Source organism: Pristis pectinata, chromosome 5 (assembly GCF_009764475.1).
Source record: "Pristis pectinata isolate sPriPec2 chromosome 5, sPriPec2.1.pri, whole genome shotgun sequence".
NCBI classification, from domain to species: domain Eukaryota; kingdom Metazoa; phylum Chordata; class Chondrichthyes; order Rhinopristiformes; family Pristidae; genus Pristis; species Pristis pectinata.
The window spans coordinates 90,559,556-90,581,758 of record NC_067409.1 but is presented as its reverse complement, the minus strand read 5'-3'; the positions used below and the strand labels follow the sequence as shown (position 1 = coordinate 90,581,758).

Genomic DNA, 22,203 nt, shown 5'->3' with positions numbered 1-22,203 from the left:
AGCTAATACTCTCTTATTGAGGTAACATCCTAAAGAACCTCTTTTGCACCCTCTCCAACACCTCCACATCCTTCCTGTAATGCAGCGACCAGAACCACAGTGCCACACGAAGTATAATGCTTCCTTCAGAAAAGTTCCTTCAAGGTAATAGCTTGACTTTTTTTCTGCACTTCTTTCAGTGAGATTATCAATTCAGTCCCAATTTGGTCACACTTATTTTGATGAATAGTTATCAACAGTGGAAGCCAAGCTGAGGCAGTCCAAATTCTTTCACATGGGGTTGTCTGAACTGGATTCAGGTCCAAGCAGTAAAAGCATAGCTTGCTAATAAACTGGTCAGTACATCTATTTTTAAAAAACAAGTTTCCTCACAGCAAGTCTCCACAATTCTAAGAGAATTTTACCCAACATCCATTACTGATGCTTTTAGGAGAGGTGGCTTATTTAATTTTCCTATATTATTTCATCTTTATACACATTTCCTTGGATAACATTGGGCTGGTTCATTATCCAAATGATAAACTTGACTAAAAACGCTGTGTATTGGCACAGTAAACTGCCTATCCTATAATCCTAAATTGCTCCAGATCTTGACAGCTCCTGGTAAGAGGAGGAGGAAGGGAGTAAATGAAAATTAGAACTGCAGATGCTGGAAATCTGAAGCAAAAGCAGAAAATGCTGGAAACACTCTGCAGGTCAGGCAACATCTGTGGAAAGTGAGACAGAGTTGATGTTTCTTGTCAGAGGCGCTTTGTCAGAACAGGAAGATGCTGCCTGACCTTCTGAGTGTTTACAGCATTTGCTGTTTTCATAGGACGAAGAGCAGGCTGGCATTTACCATAGGGTGGAGTAGGGGCATGGTGCATAGGCCATGGGCAGTCAGGATTAATACCAGAGCAGGGCAGGGCAGGGCAGGGCATGGAAATCTGGCAGTTCCTAGGATGTAGAGGGAGAAATATTAGTCATTCAGCACAGAAATAGGCCCTTCGGCCCACCCTGTTCTTGCTTCCATCAGGTACCCATCTATACTAATTGCCTTTACCAACACACATCCATACCGTTCTCTATGCCCTGACAATTCATGTGTTGATCCAGATACTTTTTAAATGTTGTGACCACTTCTCAACCTGTGTGTTCCAGATTGTAACCTCCCTTCAGGTGAGACAAGATTTTCTTCAGTACTCTTTAACCCCTTTGTACCTCACCTTAAACCTGTGTCCTTTGGTTTCAGAATTACGGGGACAAGTTTCTCACTATCCACTCTACCTATGTCCATCATTTTATACATCTCAATCTGGTCTCCCTTAGTCTTCCTAACTCCAAAGGAAACAAATCCAGCTTATCCAGTGTCTCCTCATAAATTAAACTCCATCCCAGGCAACATCCTGATAAGTATCCTCTGCATCCTCTCCATTGAAACCTGGTTTTCATTTTCTTGAGTTCAACTATGTGAACATTTGAATAAAACTAGATCATTGTGATTGTTGTAAATTTCTGGGAAAAGCCATTCAATAGGGTAGAAAATGCAAAGATTTGAGGCAGTTATGAATATTATCATCTGGAAATTTGAAATATCCAAGAACCTATTACAAAAGTGTCTTAACCAAAGCAAGCAGTAAACATGATGTTTCTCCACCCTAACATAAATTAATATATTTCAGAGACAATTCCTGACTGAAGTTGGATGGTGAAGAGAGTTTGAATGTTGTTCTTTCACTTTGGACCAAGGGCTCTAATCAATCAAATCCTGATATGAATCCCATCCAAACAGATGGGACACAAGTCTTGTCTTTCTTTTGAGGTGGGTAAGTAAATTGAGCTTGAACAAGCTTAGCCCACCTCAAATCCCAGCACTTGAATCTTCTTCACCATCAACTGCATCAGGGGTTGGGTCTAAAATATGGTATGCAAAATATCACATTTGTTGCATGCTTCCAATCTTCTCCATTGTCTAAGGAGAGCATCTTGTTTGGCTGATACAAACTCTCCCTCACTTGGAGAGAACTCTTCTTTTCAGCTTCCTCTCTCACATAAGATGTGTTGATGTTTAGTGGCTTTGCCAAAAACTGATGAAAGCCTGCTGAGTACAGGGAGGTTAATCATTACTAACATGGTCATGACTGCACATCAAATTTATTGCCAGGCTCTTATGTGGCACAAATGTTAACTGACCATTTACTGGTGCAGATCTGGATGTTGACCAGGTCTTGTCGCATGCGAGCAGGGACTAATTCATTATCTGAGGAACAACTTAATAAACTGAACATTGCTATTCGTAAAAAGAGGCCTATTTTTGACAAGATACAAAGTCACTGATGAAGCCTCTGAAGAGGAGTCAGGTATTCTTCCCTCAGGAACTCCTGTGGCTTCCAATAGCTATAACCATCTGGCATTTCATTGAGTTGTTGAATAATGAAATATTATTTCACCTTGTAGGGTATTGGACTCTTCAGTATGTGACATCTGCATTAATATAAACTGATATTAATGGTATGAGCACAGAAATGAGAAAATTGTTCTTCTATTTATATTTTTGGCAATAACACAACTGCCAGCCTTATTTGTTGATTGCGTTTTACGTTCAGTGTCACTGCAGCTGCTGAAGGTCTACAGCAAAGGTAGGAGAAAATCCCCCATATTCCTGCAACTATATTATCCATTATTACTCTGCAGCAAGTTTTGTAGTATCTGGTATATCCAGGTTGCTAGGCACCATATTTCAAGCAACATTATAAGCCTGTTAAGTTTTAAAGTTTAGATCTCACTCTACTAAAAACCCATAGCATAGATTCTGTTCCACTGACTCCAAAGCCTAAAAAAAATATACTTAGGAATGAAGGAGCCATTCTATTATATAAAAGGAGAGGAAAGAATTTGCATTCACATGATTCCTTTTATGAAATCAAAATGCCCCAGAGCACATTACAGCTGCTGAATTACTTCCAAAGTGTAGCCTTTGTTGTATTATATGTAAATCAGTAACCGAGTTCTGCACTGCAAGCTCTCAGAAACTATAAAGAATCTACTTTAGTAAAGCTGGATAAAAAGAAGGATAAAACTTGACCAAAACTCCCAAGTTTTTGTTTGATTAGTGTCAGAGATTGTTTTACATCCATCCTCTCGTCTTTGTTTACTGTTCTTTTTGTTGCAAAGGCACAGTGATGTTGCAGGATTCCCTCAGTATTTATATGTTCAAATCCCTGAAGTAAGATTTGTCCCTGGAGTAAGACATGAACCTGCGAATTTTTTGGCTCAGAGGTAAGAATACCGCCACGGAGCCATAGATTTGAATATAGTTTACCCTACTTGAAAGTAGTGCAACACATCTGGATGGGTAGCTAGTTGTGATTTTACATCTCATTCGGATTCTCCCTTCCACCAAATGCTGGGCAATAATCCAACTGGCTTCTGATGTCATCGCTGCTATAAAGAGCCCTCCCAGAGGGCAATGGGAAATAAATGAAAATTATTCAATTTAAAATACTTTTAAATAGTCTCCCTCAATAGATAACTGGATACACATATTGCATCACATAATGCCATTATACATAAATTTTAAATTTAAATTTTATATACAGCATGGTAACAGGCCCTTCCAGCCCAACGAGTCCGCGCCGCCCATTTTAAGCCCCAAATTAACCTACCCGTACGTCTTTAGAATGTGGGAGGAAACCGGAGCACCTGGCGGAAACCCACGCAGACACAGGAGAACGTACAAATTCCTTACAGACAGCGACAGGAATCGAATCCCAATCGCTGGTGCTGTAATAGCGTCGCGCTAACCGCTACGCTACTGTGCCGCCCGTAAAATCAAGGAAATTCCAGACTAAGCCCTATGTCTCACAGTTGAACGCTATACAATTGATCGCACTCCTCTGATGTAGATGGAGGGAAGTAATATTAGTTTAATATGAGGTGACTGGTCTCCTGGTAATCAGTTTTAATTTTATCAGAGTCACAATGGATTGCAATCACTGCAGAAATCCTGGAGAGTACATGATGGGGAAAAAATGTCAGCTTGAACTGTGAGGCTCTTCAAAATCTAATGACCAGTTACAAACCCTGCTGAGAGTTAGTGTTTATGTGAAACTATATCTCATTAAAAATCACCTCCTTTGGGAAAGGTACAGAAGGAGACTGAGGAGATCACACACAGATAGACAGGGGCGCGCACACCATTCACACAGACACAAAACACGTTACCTCTGTCTTAAATTTCAATACATTGGTTAATCTTACACTTGTGAAGATACAAGGCCATTCAGCCCATCGGGTCCATGCTAGCACCTGGGAGAGCAATTCCGTTGGCAACACTTCCCCTCTCCTCACTTCCCTGTACTCCTGCAACTTATTCTATCTTGTATTTCTTTGGGATGAGAGAGGAAACCAGAGCACCCAGAGGAAACTCGCACAGTCATGGAGGGAATGCACAAATTTGTGCAGACAGTACCCAAAGTTGGAACTGAGCCCAGGGCCCTGCATCTGCAACTGCTGTGTTACTGTGCCCCTATGCATCCATATCAAGAGGCAAATATGATCCATGTATAGAGTTCAGTGTGAGAAAATAACAGGGCAGTGATTCCTGTCTAGAATTTCTATTTGCTCATATTTATTAGAACTAATGGACAAAATATTATGTATTGCATGAACAACCATATAGCCACTGCATAAATCTCTACAGCTGAAGAAATAATTTGTAAGCTCCTCAGATTTCTTTTTGCATGTTTACTGCAGTGATCTACTACTTTACAATATGTTGTCAATGAGCCTGTTAAAATACTGGAAACTTATTTGGCAGTACCTAAAGCCCTGCAAACTGTGGAAATTAAAGCCCCGAGTTTAATCAGTAAATGTACTGCCTTTGTACCATGCACCTCTGCTTGCTGTAGCAATTAACAGTTTTCTAAAGCTCTTAATCAACATCCACATTCACAATCACCATTATCAGGGTGATCCCCAAATTCCAGCAAATACCTTTGCATACGCACACAGAAAGCAATGTTACTTCTTTTCTCTCAATACTCACCTTCTATAGGCTGAGGCGATTCACTCTGTGTGGATGGAGACTTGAGATCTTGCCAAGGCTCGGGAGGGGGAGTCCCACAACTTGGGACGGGAGACGATGAGGCTGCAGATGAACTCAGGCTGAGGGAAAGGTCACTGCGTGCCCGGGGCACCCGATTCCTGGCCTCCTTCTCATATTCCTCAGCTGCTAATTTTTCCAGGTACTTGTATCTGAAAAGAAGTCCACAAAAGCTTCAGCATGTTGCATATCGCATGCATTATACTGCAGACACTTTCATTCTTGAATCTTAAGCCAGCAGCACTGCCAAAGTAAACGGCTTGAAACTAAATGAAATACAAACTGGCTGCCGCTCGAGTTTACCTGCAGACGGACTGCAAGAAAGTTTAAGACACATTAATGGTTTCCATGAGATATTTATCAATGGGATCTTTTCCATTCCTTGCAGATCCTTGATGCAAAGTGACATAGGAGTTTTCACCACCTTCTAACTGTTGCTCCTCTTGCTTGAACCTGCATCTATTCCAATAGTATGGAATTTTACGTCATGTTGGGTTTAGTCATCAAAAGCTGCTTTGGAAGAGAAAGTACATCTGTTTTGTATTTGCATAGACAGTGCTTCTGAACTGTTTATTGCTGCATGCTACCAATCATACTCTTTATACTTAAAAACACTGGCACGAAAAAAAAGCAGTGCTCACTGCTTCTAGCCAACGTTTTCACATTTCTTTTAATCGAGCTTCTTTTTACCAATAACTATTTGTATGGGATGAATATTTAATGTTTGTTTATGAAAGTAGCATTGTAAAAAGTTACCAACAAAAGGACATTAATGGATGTTAATGCACACCTTGGAAGCATTTCATTCTGAAAACAAGTTTAAATTCAGTGGAGACAGGATGGGGTAAAAGTGAGTTGCCTCCTTGGCAGCTGCAAAGTTCTTATATTTGGATGGTTGTGGGAGGTAGAATTCCTCGTCAGATAACTTCACCCAAAATGTTTGGAAAAGAACAAAAAGATTGCATACTCATGCCAAGATCTGAGTTCAGCTTATCAACACACAGTAGGTAACATCATATAATTCCAATTTTGTAAGGTTATAATTTGGTGGCAAATAGAAATGCCAGTAGGGCCCAGTAAAGATATACATTGGGACAAGTAGAGATACCTTTAATCTGTATCAGAGTGCTTGATGCTGAAACCAGTGCAAAGCAGTCTAATTCTCAAACAGTCTATCTTCAAGTTAGTGATCAAACCCATGTGCCCTCAAACCTGGGTACATTTTTACCCCAGGCATTTTATTATTTCAAGGTTCTCTGAAACAACATTTAAAGGGGTGGAAAGAAAAGCGTGAGAAAGTGAGGTGGTGGATGCATCAATTTGGGAGACAAAAATTCCTGTTTTGCATTTACAGCTGTACATTACATCTGTGTAGCTTGTGTCCATTGTGAAGACTGGAAATTGGTTCCAGCAGTTGATTCACAGGTTGCTTGCTACGTTTCATTTGGTTCTGGCTCAGTTCACTTCAAAGCAGCAACAGTTTTCAAAAATAAAACCCATGCCACTGGCAATAGCAAATAATGGGGAACATACTGACTCAACCTAAGTAGGTCTGTGCACATCAACACATGCAACAGTTGAATTGACTTAATTTGGGTATTTGGCTTTCAGTTATGCAGGATAATGCAAAAGGAAATGATGATGAAGGAAAGTCTCAATCAATGGAATTGGGAGCAGAGGTTAGAAACATTGGTGATGTTTCTGCCAAGCATCTAATTCTAACACTGTTTTGTTCTTGCTAGGACAACATTTCAAACCTCAAGGGCCAGAATCGTTTCATATACCAGCAACAAAAATACCCACCCTGCATAAACTATAAGGAATTTAGAGAGGACATGTTGCCACTATTAAGCTGGGTAGATGGATGGGAGGAGGTGGGGAGTGGGCTGAGGGGCAGTGGGGCTTGTTTGGTGGGGACAGGGCTTCTGCAGTCAATATGTGGTTTGAGGAAGAGGACAAATTCCAGTCTGGTCAGCAGGTCTCTGGGACTCCTGCAGTTTTAATGCACCATTTATAGCAGAGAGGTATGTGCACAGCTCCAGATCATCTTAAAAAAACAGACCAATTGGAAATTTCATCCAACAAAATCACCCTAATTTTGACACCATTGTGGTAGAAATCAGCCTATTACTTTGGACAGAAATTCTGAGAAGCTCATCATGAAGTTTTGTGAAGGATCCAATCAGAAAAGATACATATTTGTGTATGTTTGCTAATAGTTGAACTCCAGAGAAATGAGATACTTCCAGATTGATTATCTTTAGTTTTGCAGTCCATCTGAAAGTGGGCAGTTCTATGATGAAACTTGGTCTATAAAATTTTCACAGTCAGAAATTGCTGACCATTTAATTCATGGATTAAAATTCAAGAAAATACATTACTTAATTGAAATAAGTATTTGTGTGCACATCTAGCAGAATAAGCAAACCTTTCTTCTCTTGCCAGTCTCTGCTCTTCTCGTTTTTCTATATACCCCCGACTAAAAGACAGAAGGGAAAGTAAAAGATATCAGAAGACAGGGACAAGAAATCAGCAAACACTGAGGTAGAAATTTGTCTTCAACTTAAAAAGAAGCAAGTATCAGGCAGGGAGGCTAAAAGAGTGGCTGGCATTTTATGCATCTGCTTAAAACACTAATGGCCAAAGAAACATTTTTAATCCACTTCCTTTATGGTAGCAGAAAGGCAATTTTTTGGGAGACTTCACATTTAAGTTCCGTGGAGCTTTGGAAGATTATATTCACCTGTGTATATCTATATGAATGGCGATGTTTGCAGAAAGCATTAATGTCCTCCAATACAACAAATCCTTTCCAAAATGACATACTTACAGCATGTAGTTGGCTACATCTTGTTACATTTGTACAGTTTGCATGTGTATAATGTTCCCCAAGTAAAATATTTCACATTGACTAACAAGTCAGCAGGTGGAAGTTAAACTCAAAAAAATAGGAATATTTATGGAGGAAGGTTTTAGCCCAACTGCATCTAAGCTCTCAATGCAAGACAATATGGCTTTGCAAAAAAAATTCCATAGGCATAGTGGAGATGTCACCTGTGGATCAGAATCAGAATTTGCATGGCTGGAGAAAGTCACTCGCACAGGGCACAGCACGACTCTGGCAAGATAGGAGGACCAGAATTTCAGATGATTTAATCAGGAGGACAGCTGAACAAGCTTGGCCCCAGTAGATTGCTGAATGTGTAAGACTAGACTAGAACTTTGAGATGAAGAATAGAAACAGGGAGAACAGTAGAAATGTCAAATAAACTTCCCAATGATGGCATGGATCTTACTTTCAGCAGTAGTTGGAAAAATTTAAAAAAAGAACGTGGGAAACATCATAAAGATGAATGGAGGTTTCCTTGGACATGGATAATAAGTGACAAACAACATGAGCTCATGGTCAAAGAGTAGATGAAATAACTGAAAAACAAGCATTATACTAAATTAATGCTCAAATCTGATTAATGAACTTGGAGCAGCTAATGCATTTTTTAATTTTGACCCAATTTTATTTGTTAAACAGATAGCCTCATTGATGTGCAAAGTCTTAGTCATCCTGCACAAAAGTGCAAGAAAGACCCTCAGTGCTGCTTCTGACAAGAATCAGTTTGGGAACAGACAAAGAGGGCACCATGAGCTCTTTCTGGAAGAGAGAATCATCTCTTTCATTAAAATATGCAGCTCCTTCACTGCACCGTCGCATTTTTTTCAACGTCAATCTTCCAAACTAGATGACAAAGCAGTGCTATCAGTGGTGTGAGCAACTTCCCCTTTTATGTAAATGAGAAATTTGGGATAGGGTCATTTTTAGCTGCAGACTGGTGGGCAGAAATCTCGCTCGATACATGGACAAGATGTAATACTTATCATTCTCAGTCATAAACTCCTTTTGTCTGAGGGTTCACAATCACCTTGTTCAGGGTCTCCCACCTGTAAAGGAATTGAATTTTTCCCCCTTTCCATCCTGTTGTCTTCATCATTGTAATCATTCTGATTGGATTACTCCTCAATCTTCCACTCTCATCATTTCTGATTACCTTTTCTTTCCTACCCTTCTTAAATAATGATTCATTTCCAAATTGACAATGTTTTGAAAAATTATTAATAAAATATCCACAGTTTCTTCACTTACTACTTTTAATACTTTTGTGTGGAAATTATCTGGCACAAGGGATCAATCATAGCCTTGTTATTATTTTCATTACCTTTTGTTAAAACATTAAATTCAATGATTTTTACTCTGATATATATTTAATTTTTCTTATACTGCTGTTATGTAATAACCTTCCTCTAAAGAATACATATGCAAGCTACTCATTTAACAGGGCTGCTATTGTTGATAGCAATGTATATCTTTTGTCTTTAATGAACCCATATTTCTCTTAGTCACTTTTGGTCCCTTCATATATTTATAAAAAAATTTTCATCATTAGACTTGATAGCCCTTGCAAGCTATTTTTCATTTTCCCTTTTTGTAGCTCTTAATATATTCCTTGTGTCCCTTTGTTGCCTTTTATAGCTTTCCCAGTCCATTGGATTTCCACTTTGCTTTTGTCTGTGTTAAGTGCATTCTTAACATAGAATTCCAGCCAATCTTCCCATAAGTTAGTCACTTTATCTCTGTTCAAAACCAAGCTGTGACTGGAAACTCACCACCTGGAGAAAGGCCAAGAAAAGCCTTGAATATGGCTGGGATTTCAAATAGTGGTGCCATGATGCCAATTTAATGCAAATCAACCATAAATTTGCAAATATTGAAACTTTGTAGTCTATGAGAATTCAGCAGTGTTCATGTTCCTTTGTCTCTCTTACTGATTTCTTTTTATTGGTTTCTATGATGGGATTCTTACTTGAATCGGTTTCTCTCTTCCCGCTCTATCCGCTGTAATCGTTCTTCTCTCTCCTGGCGTCGTTTCTCTCGCTCTGCTGCCAACGATTCCTGATGTTGTCGATACGATGAGGACAAAAGACCTCCCAGCACTGGCCTGTGGACCAACCAAACACATGAAGCCATGTAAAGAGTCTCAACCACTTTACCATTGACTATAAGATAGTCAATTACAAAGTTCCAGCCTCCCTAGAAGGAAAACATCTCACTGGCTGGCTTTCTACCCTATCTCTATGAATGCCTGCTCTATGAATATTACCATCAGAACCAGAAAATTTGTTGTAAGAGCTCTGGACATCTCACATACAAAGGGTTACTTGTTTTTAATACACCAACAGACCAGCTTATATTGAATGACCATTTCTGAGTTTCTTTTTTTTAGTCACAGCCCACGAGGAAGAGCTGAAGCACAAGACGATAGGCAAAGCCACATTATAAGGATGACACATCTGACATAAGGAGCATTGCTGCTTCCATTTGGTCTGATCCATGATGACAGCAGACTCCAAGTTCTGCTCTGTTGAGTTCACCAAGCTCCACCTCTCTTTTCAGAAAAGTGAAAGCTTAGTTGGGAGTAAACTGCCTTTTTGGAAATGGGAGGTGGGGGGAGCGGGGTTGGTGCTTCATATATTAAAACTGATGGTTTTTGCTGCATTCGTGAAACTTGCTAGCAAGAACTACCTATCCTTTAATAAATATGTTCAATACTCAGTCCAGTGCTTCAACAGAACATAACCTTCACAGCAAAATGTCCAAAGATGCTGCATGGAAAATTGCAATCCGAAGGGGAAAATAGGAGGAAGAATAATCAACATTCAGTCAAGGAGGTGCACTAAAGAAAATGAAGGGTTTACAGAAGAGAATTACAAACCGTGAGGCTGAAAGCACCACTACCGATGATGTTGGAATATTGGGCAGGGAGGGGAGGAAGAAAGCACTTAGGAGGCTTGAGCTAGAGGAATGGGAGTGGTGTAGTGACGGAGAAGGTGGAAAAAAAAGTAGGGAGGAACAAGACTGTGAAAGAACAGAATGAGATTCTTGTTTGAAGTGATGAGTTCTATGAGGGTGTAAAGGTCTTGCAAGATCTGTGGTCGGGCAAGATTCAATGCAGGTCATCAATGGGTGAGTGAGAAAGGGAACAGGGCACCAACCAGATCATCATTAGACTAATGAAGCTTACATGTCATAAAATATAAGGGTGAGTATCTTCTTAAGAGTTAGTGGCTTAGATCAATTGCAGTAGTGGGCAAAGTCACGAAGATGGTCTTTATATCGTACAGGAAAATGCGGTTGGAAGGTCAGCTCAGGACCAAATATATCCAAGGTTGTGCAAGACTTTTGTTCAGCTCAAGGCCATGGTTGAGGAAGGGGTTGGAATTGGGGAAAAAAAAAGATTAGAGGTTTTGGAAGGAACAATACAAACTAAAGGTTTGGTTTACCAGTGATTAATTGGAGGAAATTTTACATCCCTCAAGATAAATGTCATGCAAACATACCGATAATGCAAAGGCTGTGAGGAGTGGTGGAAGGAAGCTAATCCCACGTCTACAGCTGAGATAAGGATGTCGCTGAGGAAAGGAATGGATGTGAACAAAACTCTAGGGGGAGTTCCAAAGATATTGTGTGGAGTTGGGAAGAGAAGCCACCAGTATAGTTTTGGCCACTATGCTGAGATAGCAAGGTGAAACCAAGCAAATGTGGTGAACAGTAGAAAGGCATTGAAAAAGCATACAAAGAAAGGCAAACAAAGAAACTGTTAAGGAATAAAGGAGACATCCTTGAAGTCAGTTAGCAGACAACAGTCATCATCATCAGTGGAAGAAAACTATGATTTTAGATAGAGTCATTTCAATGATGACAGAAGAGCAGAACTTGAGCTGGTTAGATGGAAAATGGAGTTACAAAAAATAGAGCTCTACTATTAAATTTGGTAGGATCAGAGGAAAACCCATTCTTCTGGGTTTCTCTACCTTTAACTAGCCAACCCTCTCCCCTCTTCCCTTCAAATTAACATCAAGCTCTCCAGGTCAAAGGACCAGTCAAGGAAGGTTTAGTGGTTTGAGTGACAGCAGGGTCAAAATCTTTGAGTTACTTGAAACATAAATCTGCCTGATCCTAACTGAAGGTTTTTCTCTGTGCACTTTGCATCCATAGTGGGATCTGACTTTACAAGGTCTAGGAGAAGTTAGATCAATTCAAATAATTCTTTAATGAGTGAGAGTGTCTGAAACATAGTTCCAAGATAAAGTGGTCTTCATTTAAAGCTGAAGTAAGCAGGAATTTCTTCTTGCAGAGGCTGGTACATCTCTGGAATCCACTACCAGGGAGGCTTATGGAAGCTAGAGCACTGGAACTATTTAAAGGAAAGGTAGATACATTTTTAAAAGATTGGGAAATTAAGTGCTTTGTGGAACTGGCGCAGAAGAGGAGTTGAGGTCTGGGGCACATCAGCCACAATCACATTGAAATGCAGGACAGGCTTGAGGGGCCTGATGGTCTACTCCTGCTGCTATTTTCTTGTGTTGTGAACATTGTTGTGAGTTCTGTCAATTCAGCCTGGAACAAGAGTGGTAAAAATACCAGGCACCTCTTCGTACCATCTCCACCACACCCACTCCCCCAACTCCCACCCCCCACCAAAACAACCAAGGAAAGTCTTCCCGGGAATGTAATCTGCTTTCAGTTGAGAAGAATGCTCTCTCTTGTTGCAGTGGTCATATCTGTGGGCTGGCATGATTTCTGGACTAAAGTTGATAAAGTTGCCAAATGACGCAAATCTTATCACATCCATATGAGGTGACTAAATATAATTTTGAACATTAAATAAATAGATAAGTAAAAGGGAGGAATGGAGAGCTCAGACTAAAAATCAAGGTTATACACTTCTGCTCCAGAACCAGAGATATCTTTGAGTATTGACACATTGATCTATTTTTAAATGAATAAACCTACAGCAACAGAGTGAGATTTTAGCTCTAATAACAAACCGACAGTTGCATCTGTTTTTAATAAAAGGGAAAATACATATGGTACCAAAAGCTCTACTCAAACAGATTATTTTGTTTAGTGCACCAAAGTCATGCATGATATTATTCACAATGTTTCACCTCAAATTTACCAATGTAATTTTGCTTACTACTGGCCAGCTGGTTTGATTAGTAATTTTTCAGCCTCTTAAGAGGAGCTGCACTAGAAATCCACAAACCATTTTAAATTCCTGGTACCAAGAAATGCTACGTTTTGCGTAATGGAAAAAGCTGAAAGGTTTAGTAATGCGCTGCTGGCCAGCGTACATTAAGGGAATCCAACATTGTGTGCTATAAGGAGAGGTTAAACAAACTTGGGTTGTCTTCTCTGGAGCGGCGGAGGCTGAGGGGAGACCTGATATAAGTTCATAAGATTATGAGCGGCACAGATAGACAGCCGGCATCATTCTCCCAGGGTCAAAATGTCTAATACTGGAGGATATCATTTAAGGTGAGGGGGCGTAAGTTCAAAGGAGAATGTGCGGGGCAAGTGTCTTTTTACGCAGAGAGTGGTGGATGTCTGGAATGTGCTGCTAAGGGGTGGTGGTGGATGCAGATACGATGGAGGCATTTAACAGGCTCTTAGATAGGCACATGAATGTGTAGAGAATGGAGGGATATGGATCTCGTGTAGGCAGAAGGGATTAGTTTAGTTAGGCGTTTAATTAGTTCAGCACAACATTGTAGACCGAAGAGCCTGTTCCTGTGCTGTACTGTTCTGTGCTCCATGTCCCAAGTTCCATGTTCTTAGTTTACATGAACCTGCAGGTGAAAGTCTATCAATTGCATGGTATAAATTGTACACTTTTTTTTGTAGAAAATGCACTACATAACGTTGATGGAAAAAATAAAATCTGTTGTCAAAATAGCAACATATGACTTGGATTGTAAAGTTTCCTCATGGTTCTGAGCATTTGAGGATGTCACTGGATAAGTATGTTGTGCTTGCATTCAATTTGAGCCCGATCTAGAATAATTTACTACATACTGCCATTGTACCATCACTTATTGAAATCTGTATTCAATTTACACGGTTATAATAAAAGATCCTTTGGTCTTTCACAGACTAAGAATTATACTGGGAACAAAGCCAGTAACATCTTCAGTAGCAAGCGAATTCAAAAGAATCTGCAACTCAATTTGTATTGTGGGAGGGAAGGTAATATAGGAGTGGAATCATTTTAATTTTATGACTGTGACAGCACCAATAAGCACTGTGCACATCTAACTTTTCAATCAACTGTAACTTGGATTCCCCCCACGTTGATTTTACAATGCATCAAAGTCTTGATCTCAAGCATCCATGTCTTTCCCTTTCCTTGAGGAATGGAATTCAGGATAAAGTGTGGAAATTTGTTGGAGTTTAAAACAATCCATCAACATGAGATCTCTATGTAATCCTAGTACAAACATACGCTGACATGTAATAGAGCATTAGAGGAACACAAAGCCATCATACAAAACATGTGCCGGAAAGGATAGTCATTTCTTCAGGATGATTGTTGCCTCTTAACAGGAGTCTCATAATGTCATGATTACAGATAAACTCGAAAGCATATTTTTACTAAAATGAGGAAATACTTAGCTGCTTCGGAATAATAGGTCCAAGACTCAGCTTCCTGTATCCTTTGCAAGTACTCCTAAGTATGTATTCCCCATTTATATTTTATGAAGCTGATGCATATTGGGGAATTAGAATCTTGAAGATGGAGCCCATTTGTTGGCTTCCACAGGTATACAAACCTAATGACCTATCAAGTAATCCTCTGTATCTACAGAACTCAAGAAAAGGAGCAGCAAATTCAACGTAAGCATTCCATGCCATTGAATTGACATTTCAAGTGCTCAAGTATTCTTCAACCCTTTTACACGTCCTCCCTTGCTTAAGAATGCTGGACTCAAGTGCGGCCCATGCATACGAAGCAGCGTTTGGTAGACCGGCGGGATGCATTTGCCCGCTGCTACAGGACTGCAGGCATCTTCACGGCCGTATTTCCGATTTCAAAACTGTTCAGATTACAAACAATTCACAGGAATGGAATGCTGTCGTAACCTGGAGAGAACCTGTATTTTGTTTGTGCATTTACAGGATCTCTCACTCTAATAGTTAGTCTAATTAATTTTAAAATATTTAATTGAATTTAAAATCGATGTGTGTCTTTCTTAATTATTAACTCCTCAAAGTGACTTGAACAATACATCACCATCCTTCCATCATTTTGTGGTCAGAACCATGACAGCCATATAATATTGGAAGCATTATAAATGCAGAGATTTCAACAGGTCATCAGGTGATCCTACCACCAGCCTTCCATGCAACAAGAGAAGGGCAGTGTATAGAGCAAGAAATTGAAGCAGAAGATCAGCCATGTTCATGGGATGTTGCTGAAAATGATGGCCAAAAAGATCAAGAACTTAAGCTAATTTCCATTTCTCTGTAGATGGCGGCATCAAAACTTAAACATCAATGGTAACAAATTATAAAGTGTTCTGTTGTTAGGTACATTTCTGTTTTCTAATATTTATCGTTAAAGTTCATGGAGAATTGATGAAAAGTTGCAGCATAAGATTTCAGTGTTCAAGAATTCAGCAGGTGAGTGCAGAATGGGTTTTATTTAAAAAGCCAAATCCACCAAGTTCAAAATGAGTCAATTTCTGTTTCACCCAAAGACATTTTCAATTTGTAAATGTAGCTCAGCATTGATGCAATGTCTACTTATCCAACACAATCAACTCCCCCCCACCCACTTACACCAGGAGATTAAAATAGGCAGCCATCCCACACATTCCTATCACTAATTACAGAAGTCATAGGGTGCAACCTTCTCATCCAATTTTGGTTGTTAAACGATTAAAATGAGCCACACACAATGCCATTACCACATGCAAGAAATATTATGGGCAAATGAAAATTGATTTTGGGGGAATGACATCTTGAAATATCCAGTCTAATTTTCTGCTGGGTGGGAGATTCTCCCCCACCTCCCCACCAACACCCCCCAAAAGTGGGCACTAACACTTCAAACCATGTGACTGTTACTTGCGATGCACAATTTATGCATGAAACAGCTATACGTGGGTCCAATTTCTTGGCATTAGTTGATCAAGAACAGCAGTTCCATCATAAATGAGTAAAATAAATATACATGAATATATTGCACATTTAAGAATGTGTGATTAAATTTGGACTATTAACTTTCAAAATACTTAAGGGGCTCTCAAAATGTCAAGGTGAAGCACAACATCACTGTAAAACACTTTACTGAAAATCATGCTCCTTGATAAAAGTGGGCACTCCATGAAGCTCACCAACTGCAAAATGTACAAGTTCACAGCCACATTACTGCCTATTACTTGCTCTGACGGTTTATGTAGTTATGGTCTGTTTCTTTACATTGTAAGGCTCTGAACTTGTCATAGTCATACAGCATGGAAACAGGCCCCTCACCCATGGCATCCATACTGACCGCCAGGCACCCATCTATACTAATCCCATTTTCCTTCTCACGTCCTTGTCAACTTCCCCCCTCCTGCCACTCACTTACAGTAGGGGCAATTTATAGTCACCAATTAACCCATCAGCCAGCATGTCTTTTCCATATGGGAGAAAACAGGAGCACCTGGGGGAAACCACACATTTACATGGAGAATGTGCAAATTCCACATTGACCAATGTCAGGATTGAACTTGGAGCTATAAAACAGCAGCACTAATTGCTGTGCACTGTGCTGCCCTTATTTGGCCTTATTTAGTATTATATCTGAACTGTTTGGTTGCAGATTGTCCTTATGGGAAAAAAATCAAATTGATAATGAATTATGCTACAATTTAATGCATTTTCTGAAATAACATGAGGAAACATGGAAATCAGTTGGGGTATGATTATATTAAGTGTGAAATCTACTATATTTCATGGGATAACCTTAATTACATTCAAATAGCCAGGAGAGAATTGAAGACATGTCACCTCTTTAAGCATTTGTCTGTGATGATCCCAAGGTCAAATATTGTTTTATCTAACTCTAATAACACATAACACAATGGGAAGAGTGTTTTCAAAGCAAACACAGGTCAAGAGTAAATTCTCAAAATAATAAAAAGAATTTGTGCTTTGAAATAAAAAGGAAGCAGTGAATTCTACAAAACTGAAACAAAAACAGAGCGTGCTAAAAATACACAGATGTGTCAGCACCCATAAGGAAAAAAGACAGGTTAACGGTTCATGTTCAGATATTCTACAGAGCTGACAAAATGAAGCAGAAAAGCAAATCTAATAGGCACAGAGCAGCTGTGTATTTTCACAAAATCTGTTTGCAATAGAGTCTCAAAGACCAGTTAGGGGTGGGAATAATCACACAAACCTTTCAGATTTTGCCTCAGGAGCAGGCGAGACGGAGGTCTTGTAGTGAAAGCTGGAGGTGGTGGGTGCATTTAGCCCAGAGTACAGTCGAGATCCTGAGTAGGCACTGCTGCCATAGCTGCTGTATCTGCAGAAGGAGGCAGAGGGGGAGGGGCAGGGTGAGAGGGGGAGGGGCAGAGGGAGGGAAAGTGAGAGAAAAGAGAGGGAGGGAGAGTAAGAAAGTGGAAGAAGAAAGAGAAAGAGAAACAAAATGAGTGAAAAAGAGAGAAAGAAAGAAATGTTAGCCAGCAAGCATCTGACAGAACATTTAGTGCATCATGCAATTAAAAGCAGCCATTTACTGTTAAACCAGCCAAAATAATAATGTAATAGTATATTTATGGAGAATGCAGTATATTAAATTGCCACCAATATACTTTTGGCTTCAACCAGTTGTCTTCAACTGGTTGTTGGCTACAAGTTTCAGTTCCCTTGAAGTTCATCCTCAGTTGCTGATGTTGAGCAAGCTAAATGGTGACAACAGCACATTGTCTCCAAAGTTCAGTCTTGAAGGCAGAATCCAATGCACTATATCGCCATTACTCAGTTAGTTTACTGCTAGAAACCAGGGATGAATTTTGAGGCAAAACAGTTTTATTAACAGTATTACCAAACATTTTCCATCATCTGTATGGTCATATCAGACTCCGTGGTCAATTTCAGTGTATTATGTCAAATATATATGAAACATCATTATATATATTTGCATTATATCAAATATGTGGTCTAGATGTGCCTGGCATGCTACATCTGATGCAGCAAGTGCCTGATTATGTATAGTACCTCTAGTTGACACTTTGATCACCATAGATATTATGATAGTCATATTTCTACTGTAGATTTTTTTTAAATTTAAAGGTGGTGAAACCAAGTTAACATCCATATATATATATAAACTGCTGGTTTACATTAGAATTGCTATTCTGCTTTACAGATTCCACTGTGGGTACATGGATTAGACTGAAAAAAAGACAAAACCAAAATGCAAATAGCACAAGTTATCAATTAGGATCACTGAAGCCAATCCCTTCGATGATGTGTCTCCCAATAATTCCCTTTACTTATTCCCAATGTGTGTTAAACCAAATAAAATATTGAAAAAAAAATGCTATTTGGTATTGCTGTCCAGAAAACATTTCAAGAGTAAAATGTGACATTTCAATAAGCTAAGGCAGGTTGAGATCAAATTGCTGAACCAACTGGAAACTTCAACATCTAACAGCCATCAGGGCATGATAATTAGGGTGCTTGGCATCCACTGCAGGATCACACCTTTTAAATCTGGCAGCTTCACCATTGATAGGTGTTGTGAATCCAAATACCTAAAAGAAAACACCACAATATCTCCATAAATGGGATATTGCACAATTTGAGTCAGATATTGCTACAAGGTCACAAAAGCTGAACGCACCATATTGGAAATCTCAGTTCAGCTCAACAGTCTTCAATGGCAGTTTAACGTACCCTTTAACCCTTTGGATCTTTGCATGCAAAATATTAACACAAATAAATTTAAAATTTGCTTAAAATAGCATTATCCCTAACACCTATGTTTAGAAATGTTTTACATTAAGCACTCTACTAAACTAAAACAAGGCATCATCTGATCATAAAATGAACAATGAGCAATTGTCTCATCTTTCCCACAACTAATGGAATGTTCGTTATGCTCCTTGCATTCCTTCTGCTGAACCTTGGGTAGAACAAGGTTACTTAAGTCTGGACTGAAGTAGAAGTGAGAGACGTTAACACATTTGATCTTAAGTACCATGTGCTGAAATAATTATTTCATAACAATTGTTTCTTTTTTTAAACTAATGTAATAATCTTTCTACTAGCTATTTAGTTAAGTCCCATTTCTGCATGTTTTTGAAGTTAGATGAAAGCTTCATGGTAAACTAATACGACAGCTTTCCATCCTGTGCTAATATTAAATTATATCATTAAGTACATTTGATGAAACAAAATGCAAAAGCATAAGAATGCAAGTAGTACTGGAATGTTCATCCAACCAACAGTGGACAGTAGCCTTCTTTTGACCTGAAGGTGGTGTTTGGGGAATAGTTTAAACTCATCATGAAAAGAAAAGTAGCTATTGATCAAACACAATTATACAAAAGAGCCAATTGAGCCTGGCAGACTTCTAATCTTCCAGTACATCATAAAAGCCAAAGGGCCTTTCTTTAATATGTTTAGTTTTCAATTCAGAACTTTCGATCATTTAGCATTTCCCAGATATGTTGTTCTCAAGGGCTCATTCTCCAGTTAGAAGAGATGTGAACAAGCAGACCCCTTCATAGTTATCAAGCTTATTTTGTTCGACAACAAATGACAACCAATGATTTTCTCCAAACATAGTTCAATAGGAAGCATTTTGCCATTTCCATAGCTGCAACAGGGTGATTGCAGCAATTCCTTAGACTGTGCCCTTGGTCCAACTAACTTCAGCTGCTTCATCAATAACCTTCCCTACATGATAAAATTCAGAAGTGGGAATGTTTGCTTATGTTTCCGCAGCAGACAGTTTCATTTATGACTCCGTACTGGCATAAAAGAGTCCGTGCTTGCATACAGCAAACCTGAACAACATTCAAGCTTGGGCTTTTCAGTGGCAAGGAACTTCCTTGCTCTACAAGTGCCAGGCAGTGAGCATTTCCATCAAGAGTGAATCTATTCACCTATCTTTGAATATTCAAGACATTGTTGTCATTATATTTCCTGTCATAAATATTCCAAGGTGTTACCACTGAAGCTTAACTGGACCAATCATAAAAATTGTGGCAAAAAACTGCTATTCTGCAGCAGGTGATTCCCCCTAACCCCCACCGCCCCACGTTGTTCCATCATCTGCAAGTCACGTTGGAATACACTTCACTTTCCTCATTAAGTGCATCTCAAACAATTCTCCCAAAGCTTGGCACCATTCAGCCTGCTAGATTTTTACCCCATTTCTCTTCTCCTTTGGTTCAGCGTACTATCTAAAAGGTGCACTGCAGAAACACCCAAACCCATAACCTATAAAACAGGAAACAACAAAGGTAGCAGGCTCATGGGAAATTCACACTTCCAAATCCCACCCCATGTATCACACTATTCTGACTTGGAAAGAAATGTTGTTGGAGCGTCAAACTCCTAGAAAACTTTACCGAATAGCATTGTGGGAGGACCTTCACCACGTGCACTGCAAGAGGTGAAGGAGATTGTTTTGCTCCACCCTCTTAAAACATTGAGGGATTGGCTTTAAATGCTGCCTTTGCCAATGTCACCCACATCCCACCAAAAGGCTACGTGGGTTTTATTGCTTTGAGAGTAAGTAGCTAATCACTGATTAAAAACACCACAGGATGCTTGGAGTGGGTAACTGAAATGTGGTTTTGGTGCAACTATGATACAAATTATTGAAAGGATACATTGTACGGTTCAACTAGAACAGGACCTCAACAGCATTGGAAAAACGCTTCTGTTTCCCATCACAATCATTTGCATGGTGTTTCAGTGTAGGGTTCCTACTTACTGCTAATTAACCATCCCAAATTCCACTGACATTGGACCCTTATAGTCAGAAGTGCTGCATTTGAACCTATGCCTCCAAAAATTGATCATTTCACATAACAGTTGTGTCTTTGCAAAGATTGTTTTCATTTTCTAATAACCATGATCCTGACATGAATTATGATATGCAAGGAACTTACATAACTGTCCATGCAACAAAACAATCCAAACAATCTTTTGAATGGCAGGGAGTGTGGGATGGGAGGAACATGCAGGGAGGTGTCATATATCATTTCAGCAGGTACCATGCAGAAAGATGCAACAAAGGAAGAGGTAGTATACTTCAAAAATATTGTGATTTACATCCCCAGATCCTGTCACAATTGGACTTGCAGCAAAGTGTGTTATTAACCCTTTCCTCACCAGCCATGCTCAACATAGTTGAAGTGGAAATAATTAGAATAATACAGCAGAGGCCAGAATTACTGTCTAAAATATTGACTCTGCCTCAGAAAAATAAATCTCTCATTGATGAAGTGGCAGTAAAGTGTACCGCCATACAAAATTCCTTAAATCGGAAGGAGCAAAAGAGTCATAGTAGCTAAGGGAACAACAAGGATAAGGACAATACGATTACAAAAGCAATTCTATTTTGAAAGCAACATTATAATCCACAAAGATTAAAAGCAGGAAAGAACAGATTGCTCCATACATATCTCACATTGAAAACTGTGGAATCACTAGAGGGCAGTAGACCTATGTATTACCTATTCAGCCAAGTCCCTGGCTCGCAATGGGTTGACTGGCCCAAGTATCTCACGAACTTCATAGAAGCATCCTTTATTTAGTTAAATGGTGTGCCCATGAAAACAAACATTGTAAGAACTATGATAATTGGTGTTTACTTTTTCTGAATAGCAGGCAGTGATCACATGCAAAAGATAATAGAGAAGTAAATCAATAGAAAAATGAGGATCATGACAACATAGAATGAATGCAAATGAATAGTAAGACACATACATCAAACACACAAAATGTAAATGCTTATATCTAGAAATGTGTCAGCACCTCTGAAAGCTGATTAGTTGAATTGTTGGCAGCAGCCCCAGGAACACTTTGACCATGGGCTTGCCACTGGGAAATTCAGTACTAGAGTTTTACTGAACAGCATTTATACACAAGGTTTTCTCACATGTGCCACTATTATGCAGTACACATAAGAAGCCAGTGGTAAATCAGGGTCATGTCCAGGAGGATGCCAGACAGGAGAGAGATTGTAAGGTTAGGGCCAGGGCTGATAGACCTATCA

The 22,203-nt window shown here is 39.3% G+C and overlaps 1 protein-coding gene across 1 annotated transcript in view; it reads right to left on the bottom strand.

Annotated features, from left to right (window-relative positions):
* The window catches only part of LOC127570428 (FH1/FH2 domain-containing protein 3-like), a 482,262-nt gene that overhangs the window by 75,752 nt on the left and 384,307 nt on the right, over positions 1 to 22,203 (bottom strand). The window contains 4 exon segments of the mRNA XM_052016002.1: positions 5,027 to 5,235; positions 7,512 to 7,562; positions 9,940 to 10,074; positions 17,365 to 17,490. Of these exon segments, the coding sequence (XP_051871962.1) occupies positions 5,027 to 5,235; positions 7,512 to 7,562; positions 9,940 to 10,074; positions 17,365 to 17,490 (521 nt within the window).